The sequence below is a fragment of the Vairimorpha necatrix genome, chromosome 7 (genome assembly GCF_036630325.1).
Source record: "Vairimorpha necatrix chromosome 7, complete sequence".
Classification (NCBI taxonomy): domain Eukaryota; kingdom Fungi; phylum Microsporidia; family Nosematidae; genus Vairimorpha; species Vairimorpha necatrix.
The window spans coordinates 1,154,870-1,169,339 of NC_088822.1; the positions used below are offsets into that span (position 1 = coordinate 1,154,870).

At 25.0% G+C, this 14,470-nt stretch overlaps 5 protein-coding genes across 5 annotated transcripts; 3 read left to right on the top strand and 2 right to left on the bottom strand.

The window, feature by feature from the left end:
- Positions 1-164: 164 nt before the first annotated feature.
- VNE69_07299 (NADH-cytochrome b5 reductase (MCR1)) lies at positions 165-914 on the top strand (the record flags this gene model as incomplete). Its single annotated transcript, XM_065474307.1, has 1 exon — positions 165-914. One exon carries the CDS (start codon positions 165-167, stop codon positions 912-914), a length of 750 nt encoding a protein of 249 aa, XP_065330379.1.
- A 1,573-nt stretch (positions 915-2,487) lies between these two features.
- On the top strand, positions 2,488-4,868 carry VNE69_07300 (chitin synthase (CHS1); the record flags this gene model as incomplete). The annotated part of the gene is made up of 2 exons (XM_065474308.1): positions 2,488-4,170; positions 4,323-4,868. 2 exons carry the CDS (start codon positions 2,488-2,490, stop codon positions 4,866-4,868), a joined length of 2,229 nt encoding a protein of 742 aa, XP_065330380.1.
- A 412-nt stretch (positions 4,869-5,280) lies between these two features.
- Positions 5,281-6,924, bottom strand: VNE69_07301 (uncharacterized protein; the record flags this gene model as incomplete). The annotated part of the gene is made up of 1 exon (XM_065474309.1): positions 5,281-6,924. One exon carries the CDS (start codon positions 6,922-6,924, stop codon positions 5,281-5,283), a length of 1,644 nt encoding a protein of 547 aa, XP_065330381.1.
- A 647-nt stretch (positions 6,925-7,571) lies between these two features.
- On the bottom strand, positions 7,572-8,552 carry VNE69_07302 (putative SP-containing membrane protein; the record flags this gene model as incomplete). The annotated part of the gene is made up of 1 exon (XM_065474310.1): positions 7,572-8,552. One exon carries the CDS (start codon positions 8,550-8,552, stop codon positions 7,572-7,574), a length of 981 nt encoding a protein of 326 aa, XP_065330382.1.
- Positions 8,553-10,517: 1,965 nt separating this feature from the next.
- On the top strand, positions 10,518-11,648 carry VNE69_07303 (putative SP-containing membrane protein; the record flags this gene model as incomplete). The annotated part of the gene is made up of 1 exon (XM_065474311.1): positions 10,518-11,648. One exon carries the CDS (start codon positions 10,518-10,520, stop codon positions 11,646-11,648), a length of 1,131 nt encoding a protein of 376 aa, XP_065330383.1.
- Between the last annotated feature and the right edge of the window lie 2,822 nt (positions 11,649-14,470).

Genomic DNA, 14,470 nt, shown 5'->3' on the forward strand with positions numbered 1-14,470 from the left:
TAACTATCATTGTGTAAAATATATCATCTATTGTTTACTGTGACGTTATAATACATAAACAAAATTTTATCTTGTAAAGTAAGCGGAAATTTATTAATGAAAAGCTCTATATTTCATTTTATTCGTTGTCATATTAATTTTTAAGTTTCAAACATGAAACCCCAATGGACGTCGAAGTTAAAAAATGCAAAATCGTGGAAAAATATATGATATCCCAGGACACTATATTTATTAAAGTGTCTAGTGAAGAATTTTTATTAAATAATGAAGTATCATTTTTTGTTTACATATATAACGACAGTCAAGATTTTTTTAGACCTTACACTCCTGTATCTTGGAAACATAACGAAATAAATTTTGTTATAAAAAAATATCCAAGAAATGGAATTTCAGAAATGATACACAACAAAAATATAGGCGATGAAGTAAATATTTCTAAATCTATACCTAAATTGAAATATAATGAAAATAAAAAAAATATTTTGATGATCAGCGCAGGGACTGGAATCACTCCAATGCTTCAAATTCTTAAAAAAGAACAAAATATTGGTAAATTTACGATTATAGATTGTAATAGGACTTTTGATGATATTTTGATCAATAGGAATATCATAAATAAAGATATAAAAATTTTTTATATTTTGAATAAAGAAAAAAACCAGTGCGTGTTGAATAAAAACTTATATTTTATCAAAGATGATGAGGAAAATATTATAAAAGAAAGATTAACAAAGCAACTTTTAGAAAAAATACTAAAAGAACTTCCGTCAAGACCAGAATTTGTGTATGTATGTGGACCTCCTGGATTTATGAAAAGTATTTCTGGAGAAAAATTGCCTAATTTGGAACAGGGCGAGCTAACAGGAATGTTAAAAGAATTGGGATTTACAAGCGATGAAGTTTATAAATTTTAATCATAAAAATTTTGGTTTGATATTGAACATAACCTTTTTATATTTTTACCTGAATAGAAAGTCATTATGTTTACCATTATACTTTACAAATATTATCTGTCAAATGTAGGACTAAATTTTATAAATGCTTGCATAACGTAGAGATTGAATATATTGTAAATATTTTGGAATTAACAATACATGTTCATGAGTTTATTTTTAAAATTTTTTTTGATATTATAAAAATTTGTAATTTCAATTGACGCGAGTTCAGATTAAAACGTAATTTATACTTTTTTAATTATTGTAAAGTATTATTACAAAAACTATTAATTATATTAAAATTTTCCTTCTAAGAATAACTCGGTATTATTTATTTGCAAAAAATTAACAAACCATATTATTTTTAAAATGTAATGAACAAAATGCATATAGTAGCAAATTTATATATCAAAAAAGATAATAATGAATGATACAAAATGCACATTTTCGATTTTATACTTAAAACAAAAGTCTAAAGAAATATATATGTAAAAAAAAAATATTTAGATCAGTAGTATTTTTATTTACAAATGAATAATGATAATTTTACATTAGTAAAAAATTTTAAAATATTACTAAAAAAATTATTTCAGAACATAAAAAACAATCAAACTAGTCGTACTTGCGTATGAGCAAAATCTAGATAAACAGTATAAATCTATAAAATAACATTAATGTATCTCAATTTTTTTTTGTGTAGTTAAAGACGCAAATAATATTTTTAAGGCATTGTAAAAAATGACAAGGCATTTTTTGCAATAGATATACCATATAATTTTCAAAGTGCAAGTTTATTCTACAGAAGCTATCTATTAGAAGAATAACACATCTTCTATTTTATAGAATACAATCTCACAAAGTTCTCTATTTAAATCTATAACATAATAAAATTTCAGTCATATTATAATTTAAATTTTAACAAAAATTAAACAAAGAAATATAAAAAATAAAAGTTAAATACACAATAAATTTGAAAAAACACATTTTCTAACAATCTTTTAAGAATTGACAATACTTCTTAAGTTAAAATATCTAATCAAGAAAATAGAGATATATACAAACGATCATGTTATAATAATGCTGCAATTATAAAAAATAAAAAAAGACAAAGTTATTAGCATGTTTTTATGTATATCTATTGAAATAAACCTTATATATTAGATGTAATTATTTGTTTTTTTAAAGTGGATTAAATGCACAATGAGTTTTAGTATTAGTAACAAAAAATGATATTTATTAAACTTAAAAAAGTAGGAAGAATTCAAATGATAATTCAATGCTGAATAAATTCTGATTTAATATCCAGGTTACCTGATATATATTTTTATTCTTTTGTTTATAAAAACGAAAAATTTTAATTTCTTTTTTTTATATGATAAATTTTTTCTAAATTAATTTCTTAGTTATTACTAATTTTTTTTTTGTAATTTAAATATTTAGTATGCGTAAATAAACATTATTTCATTAGAATAACTCAATTATTTTAATTTGTTTATTTAGTTGTCAAAACAAAACAATATAATGTTTATAATTAATATGATCTGGTAACCCTATGTTATCACAAGGTGAAATTTTAAGAAATCCATCTAGAACAAGATTTCAGAAAAAAACAAAGAAAAAAAGAGATTCCGGAGGTATGTGGCCTTTCATAACTTGCATTTGTACATTCCTAATACCAAATTTCGTTTTAAGTTGTTTTGGTATGAAAACGGAAGAAGTACGGAATGCATGGAGAGAAAAGGTTGCCCTTTGTGTTTGTATTGCTTTGTGTTGTTGTACTTTGACATTTTTGACTTATGGCATGACAACAATTGTTTGTAAGGGAGGTAATCAATATGTATTTGGTAAATTAAAAAATGCAAAATTAAAAAACGCAGTCATTACTAATGGAAGTATTTATTTGACAAAAGATTCGTCCTATAGTTTAGATAAGATTTATACTGGAACATTTAAAAATAAAAGTGAAGCTTGTTCAAGTGCATTTGGTAGACAATTGCTTAGTGGTCGTAGGAGTATGGATAAACTGAATAGAATTGCTCCAATATGTTTTGATTATTCTTATATTGTAAAAAATAACTTCATCGTTATTGATAATAAAGTATATGATACGAATTTATGTAAAGAGTCGACATATAAAGAATTTATTAAAAAGTATGCTGGCGGGGAAGCAAAACAAGATTATCTAACCACTGAAGAATTTCAATGCTTTAAAGATACATTTTTTTCGGGGGAAGTAGCTGGGAAAACCAGAGGTTGTTATATCGCCGATGCTTTCTTGTACATAACAACAGTTATTATTTTCAGCTTAATATTTGCGAAGTTTGTATTAGCGACTGTATATTCTTGGCACATGAGAAGAAAAGTAAAGAGTTCTCCGTGTGTTACACCTTCTATCATGTTGGTTACATGTTATTCAGAAGACGAAGAAGGAATTAGAAATACCATTGATAGCCTTTGTAAACAAGATTATGACTATGAAAACAAATTAATTATGGTCATATCTGATGGAGAAATAACAGGATCCAATAATATAAAAAGTACACCAGAACTTATATTAGGATTAATGGAGACAGAAGGTTCATCGCCTCAGCCAAAGAATTATGTTTCATTGATGCCTGGATCTAAAAGAGTCAATAGAGCAATTGTATATTCAGGATATTACAAAACAAGAAGTTTAGACTTAGATTTCGGCGCAAAAGAACCATCAAAATGTAGAATGATTTTTATAAGAAAATGCGGAAATGAGTTTGAGACATTTAAAGCTGGAAATAGAGGAAAACGAGACAGTCAAGTTTTATTAATGTCTTTTTTTTCTAAATTAATTTATAATGATAGATTGTCTGAATTAGACTTCGAGCTTTACAATAAAATGAAAGCTTTAATGCCGCATATAGATCCTAAAGATTTTGAATGTATTTTGATGGTAGACGCAGATACGGTAGTAAAGCCAGATGCACTTACGAAAATGATAAATATATTTGAGACAGATCCTAAAGTAATAGGAATATGCGGAGAAACCATGATATCTAATAAATGTGAGAGCTGGGTAAGTATGATTCAAGTGTTTGAATATTATATTAGTCATCATCTCACCAAAACATTTGAATCAGTTTTCGGTGGTGTAACTTGCCTTCCTGGTTGCTTTTGTATGTATAGAATAAAAATTATAACTGACGAAGAAGGAAATGTTGTTACAGGACATAGATCCAATACTAGAAGAATATTCAATGAAGACGTAACTCAAAAAATTGCTTGCCTATTTTAGCTAATCCTTTTATTATCAATTCCTATTCAGTATATGAAGCTAAAACCCTACACCAAAAAAATCTATTACATCTAGGCGAAGATCGATACCTGACAACCCTACTTCTGAAAAACTTCTTTAAGAGGAAATTAATCTTCGTACCACAAGCTAAATGTGAAACATATGTACCAGGAGAATTCAAAATTTTACTGAGCCAAAGGAGAAGATGGATAAATTCTACAATTCATAATTTGTTCGAATTGGCTATTGTCGATAAATTATGTGGAGTATTCTGCTGTTCGATGCAATTTGTAGTTATTGTGGAACTATTCGGTACTCTTGTTCTTCCTGCTGCAATTGTATTTACAGTTGTGTTGATAGTCTCATCAATAATTAATGAACCAGCTTGGATTCCATTGATAATGTTAGGCGGTATATTTTTATTACCCGCCGTTTTAATTCTCATTACTACATTTCAAATTAGTTACATATTTTGGTTATTAATCTATATCATTTCTATACCAATATGGAATTTTGTATTACCTATGTATGCCTTTTGGCATTTCGATGATTTTTCATGGGGAGATACTAGAAAAATAGATGGAGCTGAAAATAACGAAGAAGAAGTAGAGAATGAGCAACAAAAAATAATACTCAAAGAATTAGAAGATTTAAAAGGATCTAAATAAATCTACACGTTATAAATATACAAAAATTATTGTATAGCACATAATATATTAGAATTAAAAAAATTATTTTTTAATAAAATTAATTTCAATATCAAACAAATAGAAAGTGCTACCTTTTTTGCGAAATATGTTTTGTAGTCAGAAGGAATTTTACTTTCCTGTACGTATACTAATTTTTTTTGTATGTTTTACACGACAAAAAATATTATGTATAATTAGAATGCAATAAAATTGATAAACTATTTGATGTATTTTGTAGTAACATAATCAAAAAGTACGGTGCGTTTATTTCATTAAAAATTTATTGAATGCGTCTTAATATCAATTTAAATCGAAAATGGCGCAATAAATAAACTATTTTTTTATTTAATTATTAATATTTAATTTTTTAAAAATCTAATAACAAAATGATTTAATCAAAAGTTCTTTCTAATCTCGATTTTAGTATTTTCCTTGTGTTATTTATCTCAGACACATTTAAATTATTTTCATTATGAGTTTTATCAATTTTATCATCTAGACTTTTGAGTAAAGAAATTGTTTGATAAATATTTTTCCATTCTTGTCTGATAGCTGAAGAAAAACGATTTTTTTCTTTAAACATTTCAGTAAATACTTTCATTATACTAAAACTTGGTGTTTGTCGCATATAAAAAAGCTTTTCGAGAAATTTTATCGTAGTGGATTTGTTACTTTCTTCTTTTTCTTTAATTAAGTCTCCGATAAGTTTTAATCTATTGTATACTTGTTCTTCGACGTATTCATTTTCATTGATAATATTTTCCACTTTATAAAATAAACAAACTTTTACCATATAAGAAATCTGTTTGTCAGCATATATTAATACGTTTTTGATTCGATCCGCTATGTCATTAATTTTATATTTATCCAAATCATTCAACATATCTATACTTAATAGCTTTAGATTCACACAAAGATGCTTAAAAAAAATATTTAATCCGGATTCATCTTTCGTTAAAATCTTTTTAACGAGAGATTCTACCAAATTATTTTTTGTTATCAACAAATAAAAATATTCAATCTCTTCGAACTTTCTCACTCTTAAATTATAAAAAAACGTTATTACTAATTTAAGCTCATTAAAGCTTGAGTCTTGAATTTTATTTGTTGCCTCATTCCTAAACAAAAAATCTCCTGTAGTATAAACTGTTATTTGATCCATATATTTGAAAGTTATATAATTTTCGAATAAATCAACATCTATCGACAAATCAATATATTTCTCATCAATAAAATCGTAATATATAATTTCAATTGAGTTGTATTCAAATTTCATTTTTGATATTTTTAATGATTTGTACACGTCATTTAACTCATAGATTTTATATAAGGAAAGAGTAGATTCCAATATCTTTTTATCATAAACAACATGACTTAAGTGACGCAATAAAGACTTGATAAAAACAGTTTCCAATTTCAACTCTTCTATATCGATCTCAAATAAATTTATTAGATTATTATTTTGTATAAAAAAATTGATAAATAATGAATTATCTTTTTTTACAGTATAAATTTCGTCAACGTATTTTTTGTTCTTCAAATTATAATTTTTGTTTATATTTAAGCTAGCTCTATATAAATGACTTTTTTGATCAACAATGTTTTCATAGTAATTTTTATACTTGTTTTTATTTCTTTTTTTATTTTTGTTTACTTCTTTTATATGTTTAATAATACATTCTATATTTTTATTCAATAAAAAATCTTTTCTATTATAAACTAATAATTTCGAACGAGGAGATAACTCTAGATATGATGCAATATGTTCTTCTATCTTTCTTGATATATCGTGTATTGAATATTGTTTAGACAAAGGAGGGAAGTTTATTCTATTATCATTCGAAAATATTTCAACGGAAAAAAATTTGCATTCTTCTTTAATGTTTATATATTCTATATCACAGACTTGTCTTGTATCTATTTGAGCATAATCTTCTAAAAATATTTTTTCTATCAAAATGCTTCTAATTCTATTGAGAAGCAATTCGCTAGCTGTTATTAGTAAAATTAAAGAAAAAATTATTCTCAAATTCATATGGGTTACAAAAAGAAAAATAATATTAAAACAATTTGTAGATTTATTTTACATTATTTTTTGCTTTTGAATTAAACAAAAAACGAAATTTTAAGCAATGCGATACTTATTTAAAGACTTGATAAATTTGCAGCTCTGACAAAACCTACAAAATTAATATCAGATATAATTGGAGAATTTTAAATACGTTAAATGTCATTTGAGCCTTTTGTAATCCACAGACATCTACTTGAACTAGTCTAGTTGTTGTGTCGACAAAATGTTAAAGGAAAACATGTAATTCACAATAAAACAAAACCATTACCAATTAAATAAAAACTGCACTTTTAGCCCAAAATATGTGATTCTAAGAGAAATTTGTAATCAATTTGTGAGTCAGACTTGTTTGTACACACAAAGAAACATGAATATAAATCCTTAAGACAAAGTTTAGAGGGTATGGCGGAGCTTGTTTCAATATAGACTAAGAGGATGGGATTTAGTGAGATCGAGTCTCTCTGTATCGACCATTCTTTCAGTATCACTGATAGATGTTGTTGTACACCGACATTTCTTCGTCCTTTGACAACAAAAAAAATTAAAATATAAAATAAAAACATCTTTTTTTGTTCATGATGATTATAATAATTGTAAGTCTAAAAGATAATTTATTGATCGGATGTTATATTGGTAAGTTTAATTGCTTCCACTGGAGCTAATTCATAGGATCTTTTGCTTTTCTTATATTTTCGAATAAAATAAAATAAAATTATGCCTACGACTAGAATTATAAAGAACAATAAAACCAAAAACAACATATAACTAGATCTAAAATATAAAGAATAGCCGCTTTGACTACCTTGTACGTCAATGTCTGCAGAATTTCCATTGAGTGTTGAGTTGTAGGGCAACAACTTGAAATCACTTTCAGTAGTATTGGGCACATCTACACTTGTATTTTGTAAAAAAATTTCTTTTGTTAAATTTGATGTTACATAGTTTTCTGTGTTTTTTAACAGCAACGAATCATTTATGTTACCTCTTTGTTTCTGGTGGGATCTTTCTATAGTTTCTTTTGTTGCATTAAAATCAAAGTAATTTTCGCACCCTATTCTATCTAAAAATTTTTTATCAAAGCATTGTTTAAGTTTGACAGTTCTAGAAAATAAAGATGCGCCTTTGTAGATTTCAAAACTATCTTTTATGATATTTTCTAAATCCGGACCTAATATCACCATATCGTGTTCTTTATCATATTCACCATATACTTCACAGAGGTACAAAAGTTCAACCATAGGAACTACTTCTGTTGCAATCGAATCGAGCTGTTCAGTGTGGGACAGCATCAAGACATTTATATTTTCGGATGGCAAATATCTTTCGGTTGTTTTATTACATCCCAGTTCTCCAAAATACTCTCTTTCTGAGTGATTATGTTGTTTTATTTTAAGATAACTGTCCCCCTTATAAATTATTTTAATAATAACGTCGTAGATAGCTCTATATAAGGCCTTCAAATATGCTAGATCGTAATTAATCTTCTTAAATAAATTTTCTTTTGATTTTAAAGATGAATTTTTATTGTCAAAATACTCATTTAAATCATTGATACTGATTACAAACTTTAAAAACCATAAAATTAATATCATAATATAGGGGGAATATTTTTTGAAATTTTTTACTAAATTTCCTAAATGATGGTTTTCGGTATTACGGTTTTAAAATACCATAAAAACTTGAGACCAAAGCTTTTTATAGACATAAGAAATAAATAAACACAAAGGATTATGTCTATCTACTTAAAATGTATTTATTTACTTAATGTTCATATTTATGATAGACTTCATGTTAAAACATTCAATAAACTGTTAAAAATCTCATAAAGTAACTTATAAACAAAAATAAATTGTTTTTATAAGATCAATTTTTTAAAATAGCAAAATATGGAAGAAAACGTGTTAAATGAAAATATAAAAAAAAAAAACAACAATTAAATATAGTTACATCATGTGATAAATTTGGTTTAAACAATAATTCTAATATATTTTGATTTTTTATGATACATTCATTTGAAATAAATTAAATATTTGTATTTACTGACACTAAAAGCCGTTTTGATGTACGCACCCGACAATAATGATATTATATTTGTGATTTCACAAGGGGTAAATACACATTTAATTTACAAAATTGCTCATAAATTTAATAATTATGGTTATATATTTACACTGTAGAGTCATTACAAGATCGCGCAATAAACGAATTAGGATACTCTGAATTTTACAGACAGTAGAAAAACATAGCTTCCTAATGAAATATCTTATTAGAATAATTTAATATCATTTCTTAAGATGGAGAAATAAAAATGATCCTTTAGACCATTAGAAAATTAAACTTTAATTAGTATTACACTTTTTTCCGGTTATTACTCTAAGGTAACAATAATTTTTTTGTAAATCCAAGGTGCTCATTAAAGCATCCACCGAGTCTCTAGAAATATTCTCATACTCAAATTCCAATATGATGGGTATCAGCGGGGGTTTATGCTCTATTTATAATGCATTAATCCTATCATTATCAGTAAATTTCGCAAAAATACTATATTGCAAACAAATTGTCTCTCATTATGGAGTACTAATTTCTATTACTTACATCTAGGACAAAAGATGGTGTGAGACAAATTCATAAAGACTCAGTTAAGGCTCAAAAACTCTGCCTAGATTTAAGGCCATATTCAATCTAAAGCCTCGAATAAACTTTGAAACCAATGGTTTTAGAGGGAACTCTATATTAAAAAAGTACAAGATGAGGATCTTAGAATCAAAACCTTTGCAGCCGGATAACTACGACTCAGATACTTAGTACCGACATAGAATGTTTATATAAATCATTAATCTTTCTTAATAAAAAAAAATTTAAATACAAAAATTGGGGTTATATCGTTATACGAAGATAACAATGTGCTAGTAAAGTTTAGTGATATACGGTTATCATAATTTTTTAATATTCCTTAATTGTGATTTTTTTTAATTTTAGCTAAAACAAAAAATATGTATCAATATTAATTATTTCTATAAGTAATTAAAATAAAATAATATTGTGTAATATAATATTTGAGACATAAAAATTTACTATGAAAGCGGTTTAAAAAGAGTTTATCTTATAATTTTGGAATATCGAAATAAAAGCGATTTCAAAAGAAGAATTTTCTAAATTTATCATCTTTAGTATCTCACAAATTGTGTATTTATCTAGCAGTACACGAATTTATTTTCCGAAAATAAGTTTACGATACACAAAAGGGCAATTTTTGATCAGATAGAGGTATCACCATTGGTGAATTTTTTCATCTTTATTAGAAATGTGATAACAGATAAGAATTTAGCCGTCAATGTTTCATTCAAATATTTTCGAACAGGGTATATATAATGTTACATGAAATATGATCTAAATTTTTGCAAAAAATTCTTAAAATTTGTTTAAAAAGAAAAATTATTATTTTTAGTAGAGTAGTAAACAAAATTTCAAGAACAATAAAAAGAACTGTTTGTTTTTAGTAATTAATAATATTAATAAAAAAGTTGTATATCTAGAATATTTTTAATCCCATAAGGATGAGGTCACGATTTTATTTGCCGTTTTTGTTTATATTTCTAATTTTTAAAATAAAAACTAGCAGTAAAGAGTCCGATTTACTTGCTGATATTTTTTATTTTGATAATAAAAAAAATTGTCATATAACTAAAAATTATAAAACAGGTGAGAGTTTTAAGAGGAATATTATTGAAATATTTGTAAATTTAGTATGGAAAACATTAACTAAAAATTCCATTTTCATTTGTACTTTAAAGAAAGACAATCTTCTGGAAAGTTTCCATGACAGAAAAAAGATATTAAAAAATGATTACATGACAAGGATTTTACCTTATCTAGGAGCGTATGAAAATGATTATGTATATACAGGCTTGATAACTGATGCAGAAAAAAGATTTTTAGACATGATAGTCGCTAGAACGTATAAAATTTTTCGTTCGTTTCGCATCTGTTACAAAGACAAGCTAGATAAACCGTGCTCTCTTCTAATAACTATGAAAAAAATTATTAATAAAGGGATTTGTATTAAATCCAATGGTATAAATAGGTATCCAGATTTCCATTACAAGTGGTGTAGTGATATCTTTTATTATTATGACAGTTGTTTTGACGAAAAATTCAAAAATCTTACAGTTTCATTTGCGAGGGACAGTAAAAAATATATAAGCGAATCTCTCTGTATGGATGAGTTCTATGAACTTAAAAATTTCAATTTTACTGATTCTACCTCTTTTGAGAATCTTGCTAATGCCTTTGGTTCTGCCTTTGATTGTGTACATAATAGTATTAAAACGGGTAACGGCTCTAAATACAAGAAAAATAAATCTAATGTTGATTACCAAACTACCAAAAATTACTATAATTGTACAAATTCGGCTGAGATTTATAATGAAAGGCAATCTAGAGAAAATCTTAATGACACAACTTATGAAAGTATCATTAATGTCACTAATTCAGAGAATGAGATACACGAAACTACTTATGAAGGACCATTTAATTATAATATTAACAACAAAACCGAAAAAGGAATTGAATATTTAAAAGACTTATTGAGCACCAACTTGAGCAATAGTGACATTCAGATCGCAGTACTTTTAGTGCCTGTTTTATTAATTTTATTAATTATTTATTTTTTTTTAAAGAAATATTAAAAAATAGGTCATACAAATTTCATAATGGTAAAATTTATAACTGTATAGACTCCGAAGACATTCAAACATTGTAATATCGTCATACTTTTATTAAAAATGTAAATAAAAGTAAATTTTAAAAAACATACGGGGTCGTAGATTTTTTTTTATTGCGGTGTAAATTGAACATTTTTTATTTTTTTCACTCCAACTATATTTTTTTGAAATTTTTTTCTGTATCAGTTAAGATAAGGTACAGAAACACAGAAAGCAAAGTTTCTGATTTATATCTTTTAAAAATTGTGTTAAAATACAAAAGAAATGCTCATGGATTTGTTACAATTTATTCGCCGCTTTGTTGGCAAAATCAGGGATAAACATTTTCATATGTATAAATAACTATTTGATAATACATACAGTTATTTTACTGTTTATAATTCTTTGGTTTACAAAGACAAAAGAAATAAGAAAATGTAACATTTGAGAATTTTTATGTTTTTCTAGCCATATATAACATTTTATTTCATAAAATCAGTAGATTAAAGAGTCAAGACCAAATTATATATAATGTTATAATTTAGAACAAATACATATTTTTATTTATAACATTCTTATTTATCATTAATACTATTTATTTCAAAACGAATAATCAAATATATGAAATTTTATAATATAACTTCGGAAATGTTTGTAAGTATCCAAATTAATATCTATTTTTTCACATCAGCTTTTTCGCTTTGGCATTCAAAGTTAGGGCTAAAAAACTCACATGTTCATATTCTTAAGTAAGGGCTTAGTTAAATTGTTTTATTTAATTTTAGAACATGAAATTAATACTTAGGCACTGTTTAAAAAGTATGTGTATGTAAAATAAATCTCTTAAAATTCTATTAGGCCCATACATTTAACTCAAGGAAGCGAATTTTATTTAGTCAACTTATTTGTTAGCATTATTAAATGTTTACATGACCCTCATTAATGAAATTTATTTAGCCTTTATTATTCCATGCAGATTTATCTAATATTCGATTTTCCTTGTAAAATTTTTTTAAATAATCGAATATAACCTTATCTGCAATAAATTTCATTTATTTTTTGCTTTCTTTAGTTCATTAATACAGTAGGGATAATATTAAATTGAAAAAAGATACTTTTAAATGATAAACACGTATTTTATAGACCATGCATTCGTTTATATAATGTGACAAACAAATAGAATAAGATATTCCTGTCTTTGTAATAACAAAGTTTTCTGCCATAAAACGATTCTAAAAAATTAAAAAAAAATTGAAGTTTACTTTTAATCATTTTATAGTTTTTGAATATAGTCTCGTAAATATTCTTTACAAATTCTTAATTCTCTAGAGGTAACCTTAAAAATATAAAAAGAACAGAATTTTTACTTCATATTACATCAGGCTTTACAATATTAATACAAATCTAAATATGTTATTACTTATAAAACAATGTTTTTTTTCCATTTATTATCCTTTTTTTCACAACTTAACATTAAAAAATTATTATAAATTTAATAAATTGCAATAAACAAATTTGTCATAATTATCATTTTTCATTCGCAATATAATATTTAGAGATTATAATGCATTTAAGTTCTTTAATTTTATTTAATTGCACATATACATGTATATATTAAAAAGCAGAACTACATAATCTAAAGGCTAACATTATTCATACGGAAAAGATTTATTATTATAGCGCAATTTATAACACCAGGACATAACATCGAAACATAAAAATGAATATTTTGTGATGTAAAAAAATTTCGTATGTAAAATCATAATATCTGCAATTCTAAGAATATAATTATTTTTAAAATATAAAATTATGAAAAACTGTGTTATTTTTTAATATTTTTAGTGACATGGGATATAAATATGAAACATTTTAATTTTGTATTAAATGTCGAGTATCTCTTATTATGTTACCGGGGGGGGGGGTACCGAATAAAAAATCCACCATCACAGTCGAATTTCACGATATTTAACAAAAAAATTCTATAACTAGTATAAGATATCCACCCCGCGGTTAAATTGTAAAAAATATAATTTAAAAAAATGAAACCTGTTAAAAACTTGTAATTTTTTCATAGAAATCTTTGACTCGAGATCAGTAATACCTATTTTTTTCATTGTTTTACGCAATTTTTTAACTTTTTTAATATATCTTTTAGAGTGTAAGATTTTTTTTATAAGGGTAAATTGGTAAATTTTCATAAAAATTTAAAAGAAATTTTATACTTTTATATCAATAGATAAGATCAAATTGATTAGATCCATAGTCTTTTCTATGGACGGATCATTTACCCCAGAAACCCCGGTAATATAAAACATGTTTTTTATTAAATTTTAAGAACTATATGATATTCATTTATCAATCAATTTATATTATTCTTTAATGTAAAACATTTAAATCAAAAACTCATGAAATATTTGTATTTAACGAGGAGAAATCATTTTACAAATCAATGGAACAAATTTTAATTAGATATAAATGAGAAAGCGTAACAAAGATTTTTTTGAAACAATGTTCTGTTTAGCAATAACCATCTATAATGTTCTAGATTCTTAACAGATGTACCCAATAAATTGTTTTGGGTTTATAAATAATTTTTTGATTTCATAAATGTTAACATACTAATAGGTATTTAAAAATTAAAATTTTTCAAAATAAAGAGAAAAAGTACAAAAAAGTAAATAAATTGTAGCTGAAATCAGATAATAGAAATAAATACAAACAAGTTATTAAATCAAAAGTCTGAAAAATATTTCGATGTTTTAAATAGGAAGAAACCCTTAAAATTTCTGTTTAGTGATGACTGAGAA